Below are 17,317 nucleotides of genomic sequence, written 5' to 3'. Positions count from 1 at the left end.
ATTGGTATAACTGACTTGGCAATTGGGGCTGGGGGTATTCATCCTACCTCATGATGACCTTCATCATGAGAGCCAGAGAAGTGCAGTGGCTAAAGTGCTTGGTTGGACTGGAGAGGGTTGGGTTCAAATCTTGCCAAGTCAGGAAGCTCTCTGGGCTGGCTTGGGCCAGTCTCTCTCTCTCTCTCTCTCTCTCTCTCTCTCTCTCTCTCTCTCTCTCTCCCTCTCTCTCTCTCTCTCTCTCTCTCTGTGTGTGTGTGTGTGTGTGTGTGCCTAGCCTACCTCACAAGATTGTTTCGAATGATGAAGTAGAGAAGTCATACATACATCACCCAGACCTCTTGAGAGTAAGGTTTTGGAGGCCCGTATAATACATCTCTGCAAATAAATATTTTCTTCATGGCGCTGTGGGTTAAACCACAGAGCCTAGGACTAGCTGATCAGAAGGTCGGCAGTTCGAATCCCCGCGATGGGGTTAGCTCCCGTTGCCCGGTACCTGCTCCTGCCAACCTAGCAATTCGAAAGCACGTCAAAGTGCAAGTAGATAAATAGGTACCGCCCCGGTGGGAAGGTAAACGGCATTTCCGTGCACTGCTCTGGTTTCGCCAGAAGCGGCTTAGTCATGCTGGCCACATGACCCGGAAAAACTGTCTGTGGACAAACCCTCAGCCAATAAAGCAACCTCAGAGTCGGCCACGACTGGACCTAATGGTCAGGGGTCCCTTTACCTTACTATAATACATCTCTGCAAATAAATATTTTCTTCTTATCCCACCCAATAACAAAGGTCATGACAATGCGATCAAAAGAGAAGGGGCAGCATGAAACTGAACTTGAGAGAAGCATAAGAGATAGCTAGGTAGAATCCAACTCTTGCCAAGTTTTTCCACAACCCCCAGTCATTTGCTGGCAGTGTGCTGAGCACATTGCAGCACCCCACTCCTTTTACCAAACAAGCCCCTCCACACAGAAAAAGAGTTGGAACATTCCTTGTCTCCCCCCTAAATGCATGAGTAGCTCACAGGACTCAACTCTTATTTTCTCCTCAGTAAATTCAGGTTGTTCTTGTAACAGCTGCAAAGAGAAAAAGGGGGATAAGATAACTTCAATTATTTTTAAGTGGTTAATTTCTCTTCAGATGACAAAAAGGATCAGGCCAACTTGAACAAAGTCGCTGAGATACAGAACAATGCCAGAAATTTGCTGTACTTAAAAGAAAAATGCATTTGGCTTGAATATTTCTCTTTGCCTGACTCGGGAAAGGAAGTTTGTTTAGGTCAGCGAGAAGAATGTTTGAGCTGCTTCAGAGCTTGCCCTGGGGATTCACGGCTAGTGCTTTATGATTTGCACCGCTATTTAACGACCTTTTAATGATCTGCATGAACTTGGAAGTGCACTTGTGTGCAGATGATGTCATGCACCAGGCTGCTTTGACAGTGTAAGTCGCAAGTACAAAAATGTGTGGCTCTCTGATCAACTAGATGCCAGTTTTGTGGGCAGTTGGCACTAAAGACCTGCTGCCATAAATAGAGTGTATTTTCTAACATTAAATTACAATAGAGGGTCTCTGCGATGGTCTGATTTAATAGCGGTCATAACTTTGTATGTTTTACTCCAGCTCTGTACAATGAGGTTGCTACTATTTCTGCTGGCCCAGCCATTGTGACTTCAATGAGACCATAGCTAAGAGGTAGAGGTCCATTTGACCATATGCATTGGCTCTAAATTTCACTTCCACGCTTTGAAAATAAATCCCAACTGCTATTTTCCACTCTCCGCTCCTTTAACTAATAAGTTTGGAACTGAAGATTCTGAATCCAGAATTTGGAATTTCTAACAATCAGGACATAGGACTCTGAGGGTGATTTTTGTGAATCAAGATAAACCCAGAAGTATGGATGAATCAAACTCTGTTTCGGTTTCTTTGAGTTTCTTGTTTCTCCCATCTTAACTTCAGTTCACCACATTCCCTCATCAGTTTGCATTCTTGAAAAACCTCAACAACTTGTCACCATTTTAGCGTGCATTTCTTCTAGAAAATTTTGTACGTACTTTTGCCCAATATACATGTTTTTGGAAGCAATTTAACCTAATGTTTGGGTTATGTATTCCGTGGTCTGTGTTTGCCTGAGCTTGAGTCTGGACTAAGGATTCTGAGCCCCTGCTTTCTAATTCGATGCATGATGTCCAATCACAGAACATTTCAGGATTTGGGCCTCTGCCATTGGCCCTGGATTCACAGCTTGGGAGTTTAGACAGCCAATCGCGTTGGGAGTGGGAGTGGCCCAGTCCTTCAGAAATGTATATAAGCAGTTGCTTTGCCCCTGTTGTCCAGTTCTGTTAGTTCAATAAAGGTTATTGTTGTTACCACTGTGTCTTGTCTCATGGGGACCCACCTACACTTCAGTTTGTGTATTGCTTTCAATATGCATTTCATGTGTTCATGTGTATGCTTTTTGGGGAGTATGCTTTCTCCTTATACACTTGTTTTTGTACACAAGTTTTCAACTCAAGAGAAGCACATATTTTATTTATTTTTAATTTTTTATTGGCAAAAACATAAATACATAGTTAACAAATACATACATTAATAACCTATATGAAAAGAGGAAAGGGGAAAAAATACACGTCAACGTAAATAAAAAAAGAAAAGAATAGAAAAGAAAGGAAAGAAAAAACAAAAAGATACAAATTGACAAAACTTAACTATAACAGAATGATAACTTAAACATTCTCAATACCTATCACCTGATAGGTTCTATTTAATATGATTCTACCCTGTGTTGGTATTTCTTGTATATTTTGAACCTTCGGTGTGGGTTAAATCTCTTTACTTATTTTTTATTGTAGACTTCCTTCTGCCTCATTACAGTTTCAGTTCACATTAACCTACTCTTTCCCCGTCTTATTTGTTTTATCCTCATCTTGGAGAAGTGCAAATTTTAACTGATACCAGCATTCTGGTTTGCGTACCGTTTTAGGAACTGTGAACTGGGTAATGCAAATCAAACTGAATTCCAACCCCATCCCTGCTCAAGAGGCCTGGGACCAGAACCTTCTCTCAACTAGGAATGCTCCAGATTGTTCCCATTAAATCACCTGCAGGCATTCCAGCATTTCTTGGATTTCGGCAGAGGGAGAGGGAGGTCAGCAGCATGGGCCACTGAATTTTAATACAGGAAAGGCAGACTTATCTCTGAATGCAACTGTCAATATTCCCTGAGGGGATTTATTCATTTGCAGTTTTGCCTAAGGTTCCCACATTTTAAGCAGCAGCAACATTGCCTTACTTCACAGGTGAAGTATAAATTAATTTCAAAACGGAAAAGCATTCGCATTTAAACTTGGCAGGAAACCATACTTCTGTGACTCTGAGCCTGGCTTTGGCTGGGGAGGGCGGGATATAATTTTTTAAAAAAATATTATTATTATTATTATTATTATTGGAAGGCTTGCCGTCCCTCTTCTTCCCCCTGTACAGTGGTACCTCAGGTTACTTACGCTTCAGGTTACAGACTCCGCTAACCCAGAAATAGTGCTTCAGGATAAGAACTTTGCTTCAGGATGAGAACAGAAATCGTGCTCCGGCGGTGCAGCGGCAGCGGGAGGCCCCATTAGCTAAAGTGGTGCTTCAGGTTAAGAACAGTTTCAGGTTAAGAACAGACCTCCGGAATGAATTAAGCACTTAACCTGAGGTACCACTGTAAAGTGTTTTAGGGCTAGCTCTGGTGAACCTGTGCCATGGGAAAGGATCTCTGCACATGCTCCAAGGATCTCTTCTTTATTACTATGTCACATGTCTCGGTCCTCAGCAGTGTCCCTGGAAGCAGTTTGCAGAGCTGAGCTGAGACAAACAAAGTTCTTGTTTTGTACGCCAACTAATTCCTAACCTTTGTGCTTCCTCCAGGCGCCATCGCTGCCCTCATATAACCAGACCCTTTGAAATGAACGAGAAGCCGTGTCTCCTCACTGAGTATACAGAGAAATACCCACTTTATCCCAACTTTGAACCCAGAGAATCCTGCAAACCCGTCATAGAGTACAATAAGCAGCCAGTACCAATGGAGGGCATTTCTACTATGAGGTAACAAAATGGCAAGTGTTGGGTATCTGTGAGCCAAGAAACAGACATACCTGGGGAAAGATGTGTGTTGCAGTCCCGTGGGGGGGGGTGAAGTTCTGATTTTTGGGACTTGAGGAGGGAAATGATGGAGGGTTTGTTTTCCTGCTGAATGGAGAGAGCAGAGAGGGCAGAATGGATGTTGCTCTAACACCAATACCTCTTGGCAACACCCTGGTTAGGTTTGGACAGTCATATTTTGGCCTCATAAACTGAGACAGGGAAGATCAGTCCAATGTTTATTATGGTGAGCGGACCATCAAAGGAGTACAGAGCATAAAAAAATATTAAATCACAGCCATTGCAGAACAAGGCTTAACAGGTGGCAAGGGGACACCATCTACTTTGCCACGAATTCAAATATCCAGGGCCTGATAAGCTGCGCCCAAGGGGTACTAAAGGAGCTCACAGATGTCATCTCAGAGCCTCTGCCTAAAAACTGAGAATTCTTGCAGAACAGGAGGTTTTTGAACTGTCCCTAGCTAAGATACTCAAGAATGTATGGATGCAGCCTTATCTATGGGGCTTCATTAGACTTGGAAGAAGAGGCTATGGGGTGGAGAAGGAAGCATAGTTTGTTTTTGTTTTTTTAAATAATTTTTATTAAGTTTTCCATTTAAAAATCTAATCATATCGCATTAATCCGAATTATACCAATACATATCATAAAATCATAAAATCCAAATATTTTGCCGAATTTTTTAAATTTTTGTTGGGGGTACCCATGTTTTGAGCTCAGTAAGGGTCCAATCATCTCATATTTCTGCTGCTTTGATGTTCACAAGTCAAGGGAGTACAGTTTGTAAACAGCAGCAATAATAGCAGCAGCAGCAGCAGCAACAGCAATGTCCTGCTAAGCACAATGGTTGTGAGTTTCTTTTTCTTTAAACAATTGGCCTTTAACAGCTGCCAAGTTAGGACCCACTACAGATTCCCAGCTTGATTACCACCATACAGATATATCAGGGGGGAAATAAAAAGTGTATCCTCAAGTGCATGTTTGGGCTAGATATGGGACTTGGGTGTAAAAAATTTGAAGACTATTATCATTTATGATGATTAAGTTTATTACCTGCCTTTCGCCAGCAGGTCCCAGGCAGGTCACAATAACCTAATATTCAACATTAGGAACAGTTAAAACAAATCACAGTTGTGGGAACAGGGCGAGTTGGCTTGTCAACCCAAATCGCCTGCCAGCTTCCAGGGGCATTAAACCTGTCCAAGAACATTATCTAAGGACGGGTGCAATATAGACACATGTTTTTCCTCGGTTCTAGATATTAACACAAGTGAGCCATGCCGGCGTTCTTGTTTACAGGAGAGATTATGTCCCTCATGAAGTGTCGCCTATAAAGTTGAGGCCGCCCGAACAATATTTCAAGAGTAATGCAGCTATGGACCTGTTGTCTACGTATAAGCAAGACTACAACCCTTACCCCATTAATCGAGTGCGTCCTTGCATGCCTCAGGAACGGAAATATTCTTCCGATGACAAGATGACCACAGTACCAACGTACAAAGGTAAGTGTCAAAGGAGCTATTTTATAAGGCGGTCTGCTTCTTTGCAACGTCTTGGACATTTATCTACTTGCACTGGCGTGCTTTCGAACAGCTAGGTTGGCAGGAGCTGGGACAGAGCAACAGGAGCTCACCCCATCGCGGGGATTCGAACCGCCGACCTTCTGATCGGCAAGCCCAAGAGGCTCAGTGGTGTAGACCCTTGGTGCAAGAGGAGGAAGCAGGATGGTGCCCCCGGGACCTTCCACTACTCCAATCTGAACATTTTGTATAGCGTGTAACAAATGGTATTTGTACAAACATATAGACTGCCTACAGGGCTTGTATACAGAAGGTCTGTATGCACTAAGTCATTCACAAGTATGGGAAATGTGACTAACGGGGTTGGGGGAACCTGTGGCAGACCTGCCAGGTGCCCTGATTTTCCAGGGACAGCCCCAGAATTACTGAGGCCATCCCAGTTTATGATTTGATCCCGGGATGTCCCGGTTATCCTTTTTCCTCCCCTCCACGTCTTTGCTCTTTCTCTCTCCCTATAATTTCGAGGGAAAAGGTCACCGATCCACTTTAAATTTTTTCATGGCAACGCTTCATTTTTAAGGAAACGCGTGGAGTGTTGATTCCTTTACTGTAAATGGAGCCTTACAATGCAAGCCTTTACATGTCTACTCAGAAGTAAGACCCGCTATATTCAGTGGAGCTTACTCCCAAGTAACTGGTTAAAGATTGTGCAGCCTTACATTGCAATCCTAAGCATTTTTATTCAGAACTAAGTTCTAATGAGTTCGATAGGATTTACTCTCTGGTATGTTCTTGATCATGTTCACTGTTTCCATCATCGTCATCATCATCATCATCATCATCATCATTATTATTATTATTACTACCCACCTTTTCCCCTGACAGGGACTCAAGGCAGCTTACAGATACAATTTTATTTCATTCCATTTGTCTGTGGAAGGTGTTGTGCGCAATCCCTTCCCTCACACATTTTTCTTCACCACAATCCTGTGAGGTAGATTCAGTGGAGAGGTTGCAATTGGCTCAAAGTGCCAGATGTCAATGTGCAGGTGACGTCCATGCGTGCATGAGATTAAACCATAGCTGTCGCTTATTTGGTGGGAAACTCCCTTATCCCAGCGCCGTGCCCCGCTGCTGTCCCTTATTGATGATGTCCCTTAAATTTCCCGGGTTTCATGCTCACCCGGCTCAGGAGCGAAGCAGCAGCTCGAGGTCCTCCGCCGAGAGAGTGCGCGCACGAGCTGCCGTGTCTCCGTCTCTCCCTTTTCCCCCTCAGGGGCGCGTTGTGAGAAGACGGGTGGTGGTGGGCGGGCAGGCAGCTCCTCTCTTGCAAGACTTCCGCCGCGCTGCCAGTGGAAGCCGGAGGCGGTGGCGGTGGCTGAGGAGGCGGCCTGAGGGAGGAGGAAGAGGAGGGGATGGGGAGGGACGCAGAAGGGTGGCACAACCGCCACATGCTGGGTTTGCGGGCAGAGTGGGCAAGAGTTTCTCTCCCTCCCTCCCTCTCTCTTGGGTGGGGAAGGGTCAATGGAACTCCTCACACCAGGACGACGGCAGCCCCGACGTGCTGCTTAGCATACCCTCCAACCAGTGCAGCATCTTAATGTAGTGATTTCCCCCTCTGCATCCCTTTCATAACTCTATTTTTATAAATCATTTGTCCATCCATAGTTCAAATTTTTACCACTAGTTTTCTGTCAATCCTACCAATGTATGTAACTCTTTACAATAGCTTTTCAGCTAAATTATAAACTTTCCCCATTCTTTATTAAAGAGGTCCTCTTCCTGGTTTCTAATTCTGCCTGTAAGCTTTGCCATCTCGATGTCGTTCATCAGTTTTGTCTGCCACTCTTCTTTGGTCGGAGTTGTAGACCCTTAGGATCATCTAGTCCAACCCCCTGCAAAACACAGTCAGTGGCAGCAAAAGCAGCATTGCTCCATCAGTGGTGGATTTCTGTATAAGTCAAACAAAATCCCTTATTTTGGCTGCTGATCCCTTATTTTTGAGGCTGCTGGTCCCTTATTTTCAAATCTGTAAGTTGACAGCTATGGATCAAACGCGGGAGCATCTTCCTGACGCAGAATAGGATTCCCTGTTTTCATCGGAGAAATGTTGGAGCACATGTCATGGACACAATCCTGCTCCCTGCTTACCCATGCCGATTGTGCATGCATGTCCCTTCTGTCCCGTCTTCCTTGGCCCTTCGAGTGTGGATTCATCCCCTCAACGACGTTAGCGTCCCAAACCGAAGTGCTTAAACTACCTGCAGATGAACCATATGAAAACCTTAGGTAATGATTTGCAGAGCCTTTGCCGGGGTTCCGAGAGCCGTAATGAAATGCAGCTCGGCTACATTTGGTTGCAATTTGCAACTTTTTATCACAATTCTCTGCAAATGGAAATCCCCAGCTAATAATTGGTTCCACGGTCTTGGGCATATTGTGCTGATTCATTGTTTATAGGGCACATTTCATCGATTTGGAGGACTGGAACAAAGTGGCACTTTCTAGTATTCAGGCAGTTATATCCCCTTAGCCAGAGTCAGACCAATTAAACTGCACTCACAAAGTTCCTGCGAGTTGGGGTCTCCATTCACTTCAATGGGGGATGGGAGGCAGCTGCTTCCATCAGTGGAATGGGGAAGGAGGCAGTTCCTTCTCCCCACTGCAGCTCCAGAGGATTTGGAACAGTGCCGGATTTATGTATAAGCTAAACAAGCTCTAGCTTAGGGCCCCACTCTCTTGGGGGCCCCAAAAAAATTTAAAGGAAAAAAACTTGGATTATATTTCCAAAATATAAGATAAAAAAGTAATAAATAAAAGCTACATCCAGCAACAGTGTTTTGTGTTGTGTAGGCTCCTATGATGTAGGCAAATTCGGCCCTCCAGAAGTTTTGGGACTACAACTCCCATCATCCCTAGCTAACAGAACCAGTGGTCAGGGATGATGGGAGTTGTAGTCCCAAAACATATGGAGGGCCGAATTTGCCTATGCCTGATGTAAGTAATGGGCCCCACCTGCTAGCCTGCTCCCTAAAATATCACTGGTTTGCTCATTTCTATATACATTTTTATATATTTCTATATACCTTGGTTCTCAAACTTAATCCATTCCAGAAGTCCGTTCCAAAACCAAGGCACGCTTTCCCATAGAAAGTAATGCAAAACAGATTAATCCATTCCAGACTTTTAAAAAACTACCCCTCAAAACAGCAATTTCTTCTTAATTATAATTCACTATTAATATACTTCTTAATTGTATTTCAGTTCAAAAATTATTTTGATAAAATACATACTTTGTTATGTGCAAATGGCTTTAGATCCCTATGAGGTCCATAAATAACCATATAGCATATATTCAACACAAAAAACAGCGACCATTTGTTGTTGACAAAGGGACATATAGAGGGCCCCATTCCCTTCAGTAGCTGAGGGCCTCATCAAACCTAAATCCGGCCCTGCTTTGGAACAATGTGCACTGGGGCAGAGGACAATTGCCCCCAATTGCCTCCCTCCCCTTTCTGCTGATGGAAGTCTCTGATACAACCCACTTTCCCCATTTCATAAAAGGTAAAGGGGACCCCTGACCATTAGGTCCAGTCGTGGCAGACTCTGGGGTTGCGGTGCTCATATTGCTTTATTGGCTGAGGGAGCTGGCGTACAGCTTCCGGGTCATGTGGCCAGCATGACTAAGCCGCTTCTGGTGAACCAGAGCAGCGCACGGAAACGCTGTTTCCCTTCCCACCGGAGCGGTACCTATTTATCTACTTGCACTTTGACGTGCTTTCGAACTGCTAGGTTGGCAGGAGCAGGGACCGAGCAACGGGAGCTCACCCCTTCGCGGGGATTCGAACTGCCGACCTTCTGATCGGAAAGTCCTAGGCTCTGTGGTTTGACCCACAGAGCCACCCGCGTCCCTTTCCCATTTCATAGAATCATACAATTATAGAGTTGGAAGGGAATTTGTGGTGGAGGGATCAGACCCACCAATGCAGATCCACGTTACCCTGTTATCTTTCAAGGTCAGGTATGGGACAATCCCTTCCGTTCATTATATGGAGATAGAATATAATTCAGACAGAAATGAGAGTGAGAGGGGAAAATGCAGTTTTTGCATCTATCTACATACACCCCAGCCAGACAGTGTGGCAGAAAATGATGCTATCAGGTCACAACGGATGCCTTGCAGCTTTGCAGCTTCACCCTGTGTATTGTTCCAGTCTTCTCATTATCTCCCAGATACACTCCTGATCTCGCCATAGGTAGATAATTTAATTTTAGAGTCATTTTGTTTGGCCATGCTGAGGTCTGCCTGAGCCTTTTTTTAAACATGTGGTGCGTATCCTTGATTCCCTCCCCTGTCTCTTAATTTTTTCAAGATGGTGATACATGGGAAGCCATTAATACCCACCAGAGAAGAAGGAGAGTTTCAATGAAATTGTAACATATTTTGGTGGTGGATAGTAGCGCTGTTGGCTCCAACAAAGTAAAATATATTCATAATACCTAGGAGAGCTCCAAATGTGTGGAGTTCATTTTAACACACACACACACACACACACACACACACACACACACACACGTGCAATGGAAGACATATGGAAACGTTTGTCATCTTCCAAATATTGTACAAAACTCCCATATCAGCAAACATCCTAGCCCAGATTATCACAAGTCATGGCAAACTCTGGAAATACTTCTGTATGTCTTCAACGGCCTACAAAAAGTGTGTTTGAAAGGTAATCCTTATAAATTTGCTCCATGGTTGCGTAGAGACTGTGTTAAGAAGCAGCCGTAAAAAACACGAGGGATGTTCTCACTTAGTCGTCGCTCCATTTCCCCATGGTTCCTTTCAATACGTGTACATGGCTTCTTCCCAAAGTAACCTTAATCCTTTATTGCGTGCAGTAGCTATTAAACTGTGGCTGTCTGCAGAGATCCCTTGCAAGCACCTCAGTCCTCCTTGGGACGCAGCATTGCAAGGAAGCAGATTTAAATCCCAAGGCTGTTACAGGTGCTGTGTCTCGATGGCAGCTTCTCAGGTAGCAAAGATGCAGATGTGCGGATAAGAATCAGGAAGAAGTTAAAGATCGCACAGGGCTTTGCATCACAATAAATTGTTGGGGCTGTGCTAGAGCAGACAAGAAGGGCTGTTGCACACATAACACATAGATAACTTTTGGGATTCAATAAATAATAATAATAATAATAATAATAGTAATAATAATTTTTATTTATACCCCGCCCTCCCCAGCCAAGACCGGGCTCAGGCGGCTAACACCAGGTATAAAAACAATTGATTAAAATACAACTTAAAAACAAGATTAAAATACAGCATTAAAATACAGCCTCATTTCAGTAGAAACTCAAATCAAAAACTTTTTGGGCATGAAAATGTCAAATCTTCACCAAGGCCAACTATCCAGACTGATCCTACGTGGGCCAGAAAAAAGCCAGGGAAGTCCCCAAATAGGAGTTCCATCACAGAAGGAGAAAGGAAAAAGGAGAGAGGGGGAGGGGATCAAGTTGATTCCAAGCCGAAGGCTAGGCGGAAAGATCTCTCTCTTACAGGCCCTGCGGAAAGAAATCAGATCCTGCAGGGCCCTGGTCTCATGAGACAGAGCATTGCACCAGGCTGGAGCCAGTGCTGAAAAGGCCCTGGGCTCTGGTTGAGGCTAATCTGACTTCCTTAGGGCCCGGGACCTCTAGGGTGTTGCTATTTATGGACCTTAAAGTCCTCTGCGGGGCATACCAGGAGAGGCGGTGCCATAGGTACGAGGGTCCTAGGCCGCAAGATGCAATTAGATGAAATGGTTTGGTTAGAGCAGGGGCTTCCGAAACTCCCCACTCATAGCTCCTTGGTCATAAAGTGATGAGGGTGCTCATGTTTCTTCTTCTTCATAAAACTGAAGCAGGAAGTTGGAAGAGTCACACTTTCCCCCACTTCCTCCTTCATCTCCATCTGTGTTTTTCAAGGCTCAGATAAATTCTACTGGATTTATTCTACTTTTACTGAGAATGCTCGAAGAAGCCAAGTGCACACATTCTCTCTTTCTGACTCTTTGGGAGAGGGGTATCGGTGGTGCCCATTTGCAGTCAACTAAAAGGACCCAGATGTGCCCACAGACCTAAAAAAGACGGGTGACTCCTAGGTTATAGGTACACCAGGAGAGTCAAAATGCCCATGAAGTACGGAGTTGGTATCACCATCATTCTTTTGAATGCCAACTCAAGTCTTCTAGAGTCAAACTACCCACCCCACCCACAACAGAGAGCATGTGGCCTTGTGGTGAGCATCTCTCCCTTTTAGGGTAATATATAGAAGAACTTACCTTCAGTGGTGATGCTGTGATGTTACAGTCCTTTAGTCCCGCTCCACAGCTTTCTTTGGCTGCTGTCATGGAATCACTTAGTGGAATCATGTTGCATGGAAAAACCAGGACGATTTCAGAGGCAGCCCTTTGTTTCTTATAGTTCCACCCTCGTATGCTATCCTACATTCTCTTTGGGCTAAAAGGTAAAGGTACCCCGACCGTTAGGTCCAGTCACGGACGACTCTGGGGTTGCAGCGCTCATCTCACTCTATAGGCCGAGGGAGCCAGCGTTTGTCAGCAGACAGCTTCCGGGTCATGTGGCCAGCATGACTAAGCCGCTTCTGGTGAACCAGAGCAGCGCACGGAAACTCTGTTTACCTTCCTGCCGGAGCGGTACCTATTTATCTACTTGCACTTTGACGTGCTTTAAACTGCTAGGTTGGCAGGAGCAGGGACCGAGCAACGGGAGCTCACCCCGTTGCGGGGATTCGAACCGCCAACCTTCTGATCAGCAAGCCCTAGGCTCAGTGGTTTAGACCACAGCACCACCTATGTCTGTTTTAGTGAAATTGAAGTAGCAGCCTTTCTGTACATCTTTCTTATGGGGTGCTCAACTCAGGAAATGCACATTTAAATCAAAATGGCAACTGGTCGTAATGGCAATATGTTATTGCCTGACTCTGAGGCAACCTGCCTCTAAAGGCCTGTCACTGGGCGACAACCGTTTTGAGGGCTTTTGCTCCCCATTCTTCCTTGTGCACTTCTCAAAGGCATCGGATTGGCCGCTGTGTGAAAAAGGACGCTGGACTAGATGCGGGTCTGATCTTGTTCTTAACATGATGTTGCACATCCCAAAACAGAGGGAAGTACAAAGAGACAGTGATCTAGGGATGTCTTGTTTCAGTATTTATTCAGCTATACAATTACCATGCTGATAATGTGTGCATCTCATATGTTTCGTTCTGTTCATTCATACAACGAATGTCTTGACATCTTTCTAATAACAAAGCAGCTGTATTCGTTCTTGCTGCCCACGTTTGCATAAATCCCACTGTTTTATTCATTAACATGGTATGCCATAAGTGGAGTGGAAATGAGAATATGAGGATAAACAATAGCCCCATATTATTAGTCAGCAAATGTTAGCATATGATTTTGCTTTAAAACCGCATTCTCCTTACATTTCAGCTGATTACTTGCCATGGAAGCAGGCCAAAAGGGACATGATTAAGCCGCCACACACTTTCCGCCCAGCAGAAGATAAATTTGACTGTCGGACCACGCACCAGGATGAGTACCTTTACAAGGGCCCAGTGATGACGAAGAGCTGCAAACCATTTAGATCGCCACACATTACAAAGATACCCTTGGACAGTATGACCAACTATAAGTTGAATTACGTGGCACACCCCTTGTCCAAACGTCACGCCCATGTCCCTGAGCCATTCAAGCCCAGCCAGGAGCCATTTGATGGTCTCACCACCCACAAACAGTCCTACAAAGGGCTGGCAGGGCCCCCCGCTCAGTCCGTGAAGCCCCCTTACGTGAGGCCGGACCTTGCCAATTTTGAGGGGACTACTGAATTCCGGGAAAAGTTCTTAGCTTGGCCAACGGCCCCGCCGGTCAGCAGGAAGCCTGCTGCGTACACACCGCCTAAGGAGAAGATGGACCTCAAGACGATGGCGCAGATTCATTACGTCGACCCTCACGGCCGCCCGGCAACGTCCTGCAAACCCCTGGCCCGTGTCGTAACCCACACAGATCCCTTCGACCACTGCTCCACCATGAAGGAGGATTATAAGCATTGGGACTATTCGAAACCGAAGGCCATTGTTCCTCACTGTGAGGTCACGTTACCCAAAGTCCCCATGGACACCTTGACCACCTTCCAGAGCCATTACGTGCCTCACCCGCTTCCATTCACCAAGAGCTTCAAGCCCCGGCTGCCGGCCGCTCGGCCTCACGTCCCGTTTGTTGATGAAACCACCTACGCCACGTGCTACACACCCAAGAAAGTCCACATTTGCCCTGCCACCTACAAAGAGCCGCCCGGCTACGTATTTGAGAAGATTGATGAAGCAGGGCACAGGCGGTTCCGTCCTTCTACGGTGGCCCAGGACCGATGTGCGTCCAGTTTGAATATTGGCGAGTGTAGAGGCAGTCTTCCCGGCGGCAGCTTCAGTCAAACGGGCCTCAAAGAGATTGCGATGAAAGCCTGATGTTTTTCGAGCTAGTTTTCAACACACCACTGAATTTATTCGTTGATGAATTCTATTGGTATCATGTTTATTTCCAGAGGCTTGTCGTCCTTCTGGTAGAGCTGAATAAATAACTAACATTCTAGGAAAGCTCTCCTCCCCTGGTTGCATTATGACATTTTATTTCTGGAGCTGCCACCAGAAAACCTCTACTTGGAAGTCCCATTGAGTTCAATGGCTCTTACTTGCAGGTACAGGTATGCAGCTTAAATTCATTAATTGTATGAGTCTGAACTGATTGATAAGGCAATTAATTGATCAAATCTATGGTTGCATGAAAAGGGACGCGGGTGGCGCTGTGGGTTAAACCACAGAGCCTAGGACTTGCCGATCAGAAGGTCTGCGGTTCGAATCCCTACAACGGACTGAGCTCCCGTTGCTCAGTCCCTGCTCCTTCCAACCTAGCAGTTTGAAAGCACGTCAAAGTGCAAGTAGATAAATAGGTACCGCTCTGGCGGGAAGGTAAACGGCATTTCCGTGCGCTGCTCTGGTTCGCCAGAAGCAGCTTAGTCATGCAGGCCACATGACCCGGAAGCTGTATGCCGGCTCCCTCAGCCAGGCCAATAAAGTGAGATGAGAACTGCAACCCCAGAGTCGGCCACGACTGGACCTAATGGTCAGAGGTCCCTTTACCTTTATGTTTGCATGTGAGGGGAAAACAGTAATTCTGCAGGGGAAAAATGTTTTTAAAATTACGCATAGGCATGTCACAGAAGGGATCAGCGCTGGTGAGTCCTTGTTGCACACAGATGTGTGTGTTCTCTTTTAAAGTGATGCTTGTACAGTGGTATCGCAGGTTAAGTACTTAATTCGTTCTGGAGGTCCGTTCTTAACCTGAAACTGTTCTTAACCTGAAGCACCACTTTAGCTAATGGGGCCTTCTGTTGCTGCCGTCCTGCCGGAGCACGATTTCTGTTCTCATCCTGAAGCAAAGTTCTTAACCTGAAGCACTATTTCTGGGTAAGCAGAGTCTGTAACCTGAAGCATGTGTAACCTGAGGTACCACTGTAGTCTGGTTTTATATATTCAGAATAATGTTTTTTAAGGTCTGCTGCCTAATTAATTAGGGCTCCTTTTTTTAGTCAGCAAATTGTTTTAAACTGATTAAACTAACCAATTCATCAACTAAGCACCCTACTAATTGCTGCTGCTATTGTTAATCAGGACTTCATTGCCAAAAGGGGAGGTGATGGGGCTCAGCTCTAGAAGTCAATCTCTTTGACTTGAAAATGCTGCATGGAATCGTAAGAGTAGCGAGGGTCGTCTTGGAGCGGCCTTCCAGGATGCAGTTACAGTATCCCTGACCAATAGCTGACCCTCTGCTTAAATATCACCAGCGAATGAGAGTCCACCACTACTTCCCAAGGTGGCCACTTGAGAAGAACTCTGCACATGCTCAGAGTCATGGTCCTTGTTAGTGAGTCCAGTTACTAGCCCAGGCACATTTTTACGACTTTATTCATTTGTGAGAAATTTATGTTGTAAAGGGAAGAGAATAACTTCAGGGCAGATCGACACCATACATTTAAGGCACATCCGACACACATTTTAAAAGCTTCTCCCAGAGAATCCCGGGAAACGCGGTTTGTTAATAAGGCTGGGAATTCTAGCTCTGTGAAGAGGAAACTACAGTTCCCAGGACGTGTAATGGTTATGAGGCTTCGCTGCATATTCCAAAAACTGAATTTTGGCCCTAAAAACAGCTTTCAGGCCTAGCAGTGACCAGCCCTGACTATAATTAACTAATAGCCTCACTGCACCTGTGGTTTTGTTCTTAGCAATGCCAGGAGTTTGCAGGGTTGCCATGTGTCCTAAATCACAGGTGATGGCCAATTTGTTTGAAGGGCTGCCCAACCCAAGCCCAGTTTAAAGATACAGAACCACCAAAGGCAGGGGGCTGGAGGTTGGTTGCCCATTTATTGTCAACACCTGGGCAGAAGGATGAGCAAGCACCCGAGTCGTCACCTCACACAATTCTGGTGAGTTGCATTTTTATTTCAAATTATAATAATTAATGCTAAATTGACATGCAAAGGGATGAAGTTCAGGGATAGATGACCCCAGGTCCAGTCCCAGGTAGGGGACTGGGGGAGAGCTCTCTCTAAAACCTTGGAGAGCCTCTGCCAGTCTGTGTAGAACAGAAGAAATTACCGTGAAAATCCCTGAAACGAGAAGTAATCGACTATAGAATAACAAAAATAAACAATAAACTAGAATTAAAGAAAAATTTAATGAGATCCCGGCTACAAAACTCATTTCACTGAACTAATCAGTTTCCTCAGAAGGAAATAAAGAAATTATAAGATTTTAAGTGATATCAAACAAGCTCAAGAGCCCTATTTAAGAGAATCGAGCAGTAGTGATAAGAAATTGAGGTTTTAAAGTTTCAAACAAACTAAAAAAACCGGGCAGATACTCAAAAAAGTTTTAAATAAAACCCTATTTAAGAGAACCAAGCAGTAGTAATAAGAAATAGAGATTTGAAGTTTCAAACAAACTCAAAAATAGGGCAGAGACTCAAACAAGTTTTGAACATAGCCCTACTGAGAAATTGAGGTTTTAAGTTTCAAACAGACTAAAAAACAGGGCTGAAGCGCTCCTGACTGTTGATGTTAAAGAATGATATAGGGTGTTCCCAATCACAGGTTTTTATACTGTAAGGTGAAAGAATTTTTAAAGGGACAGACCATCTAGTTCAAACATAGGGCGTGGTTGCCAAAGTTTGTAAAGAATAACAAGAATATTGTTTAAATAGAGTTATAAGAGATTACAATAAGGAACTAAAGTCAATATAAGAGTTGAGACCTGACGGAATTAAGGAACCAAATCTAAAATGATAAACCATCTGAAATCCGTTGCCTTATGTTTGGTTTCTAAGAAATGAGAAGTAAGAGGTGCTTCCATCACTTGATTATGAATACAATGGTTTATCATTTATAAACATCAAACTCCTGAGATAAATACGGATATTTTAAGAAAGAAATTACTACAGAAGGAAATGTATTGGATTTTTAGATTGCTCGATTCTCTTAAAGCCCTGTTTTTTGAGTTTGAAGTAATTTTTTGAGTTTGAAGTAAGTTTTTGAAGTAAT

General features: G+C 44.5%; 1 protein-coding gene across 2 annotated transcripts in view; it reads left to right on the top strand.

Annotated features, from left to right (window-relative positions):
- SAXO1 (stabilizer of axonemal microtubules 1) overlaps positions 1-14,315 on the top strand; it is a 34,372-nt gene extending 20,057 nt beyond the window's left edge. For both annotated transcript variants that reach the window (XM_053371824.1, XM_053371823.1), the window contains 3 exons: positions 3,905-4,081; positions 5,436-5,638; positions 13,156-14,315. In XM_053371824.1, coding sequence (XP_053227799.1) covers positions 3,905-4,081; positions 5,436-5,638; positions 13,156-14,186 — 1,411 coding nt within the window. In that variant the 3' untranslated portion in view covers positions 14,187-14,315. The remainder of the gene's footprint in view (positions 1-3,904; positions 4,082-5,435; positions 5,639-13,155) is intronic.
- Positions 14,316-17,317: the final 3,002 nt, after the last annotated feature.

The sequence above is a fragment of the Podarcis raffonei genome, chromosome 17 (genome assembly GCF_027172205.1).
Source record: "Podarcis raffonei isolate rPodRaf1 chromosome 17, rPodRaf1.pri, whole genome shotgun sequence".
Lineage (NCBI taxonomy): Eukaryota > Metazoa > Chordata > Lepidosauria > Squamata > Lacertidae > Podarcis > Podarcis raffonei.
Note: the sequence above shows the minus strand (reverse complement) of the source record. Positions and strands in the feature narration are given on the sequence as shown.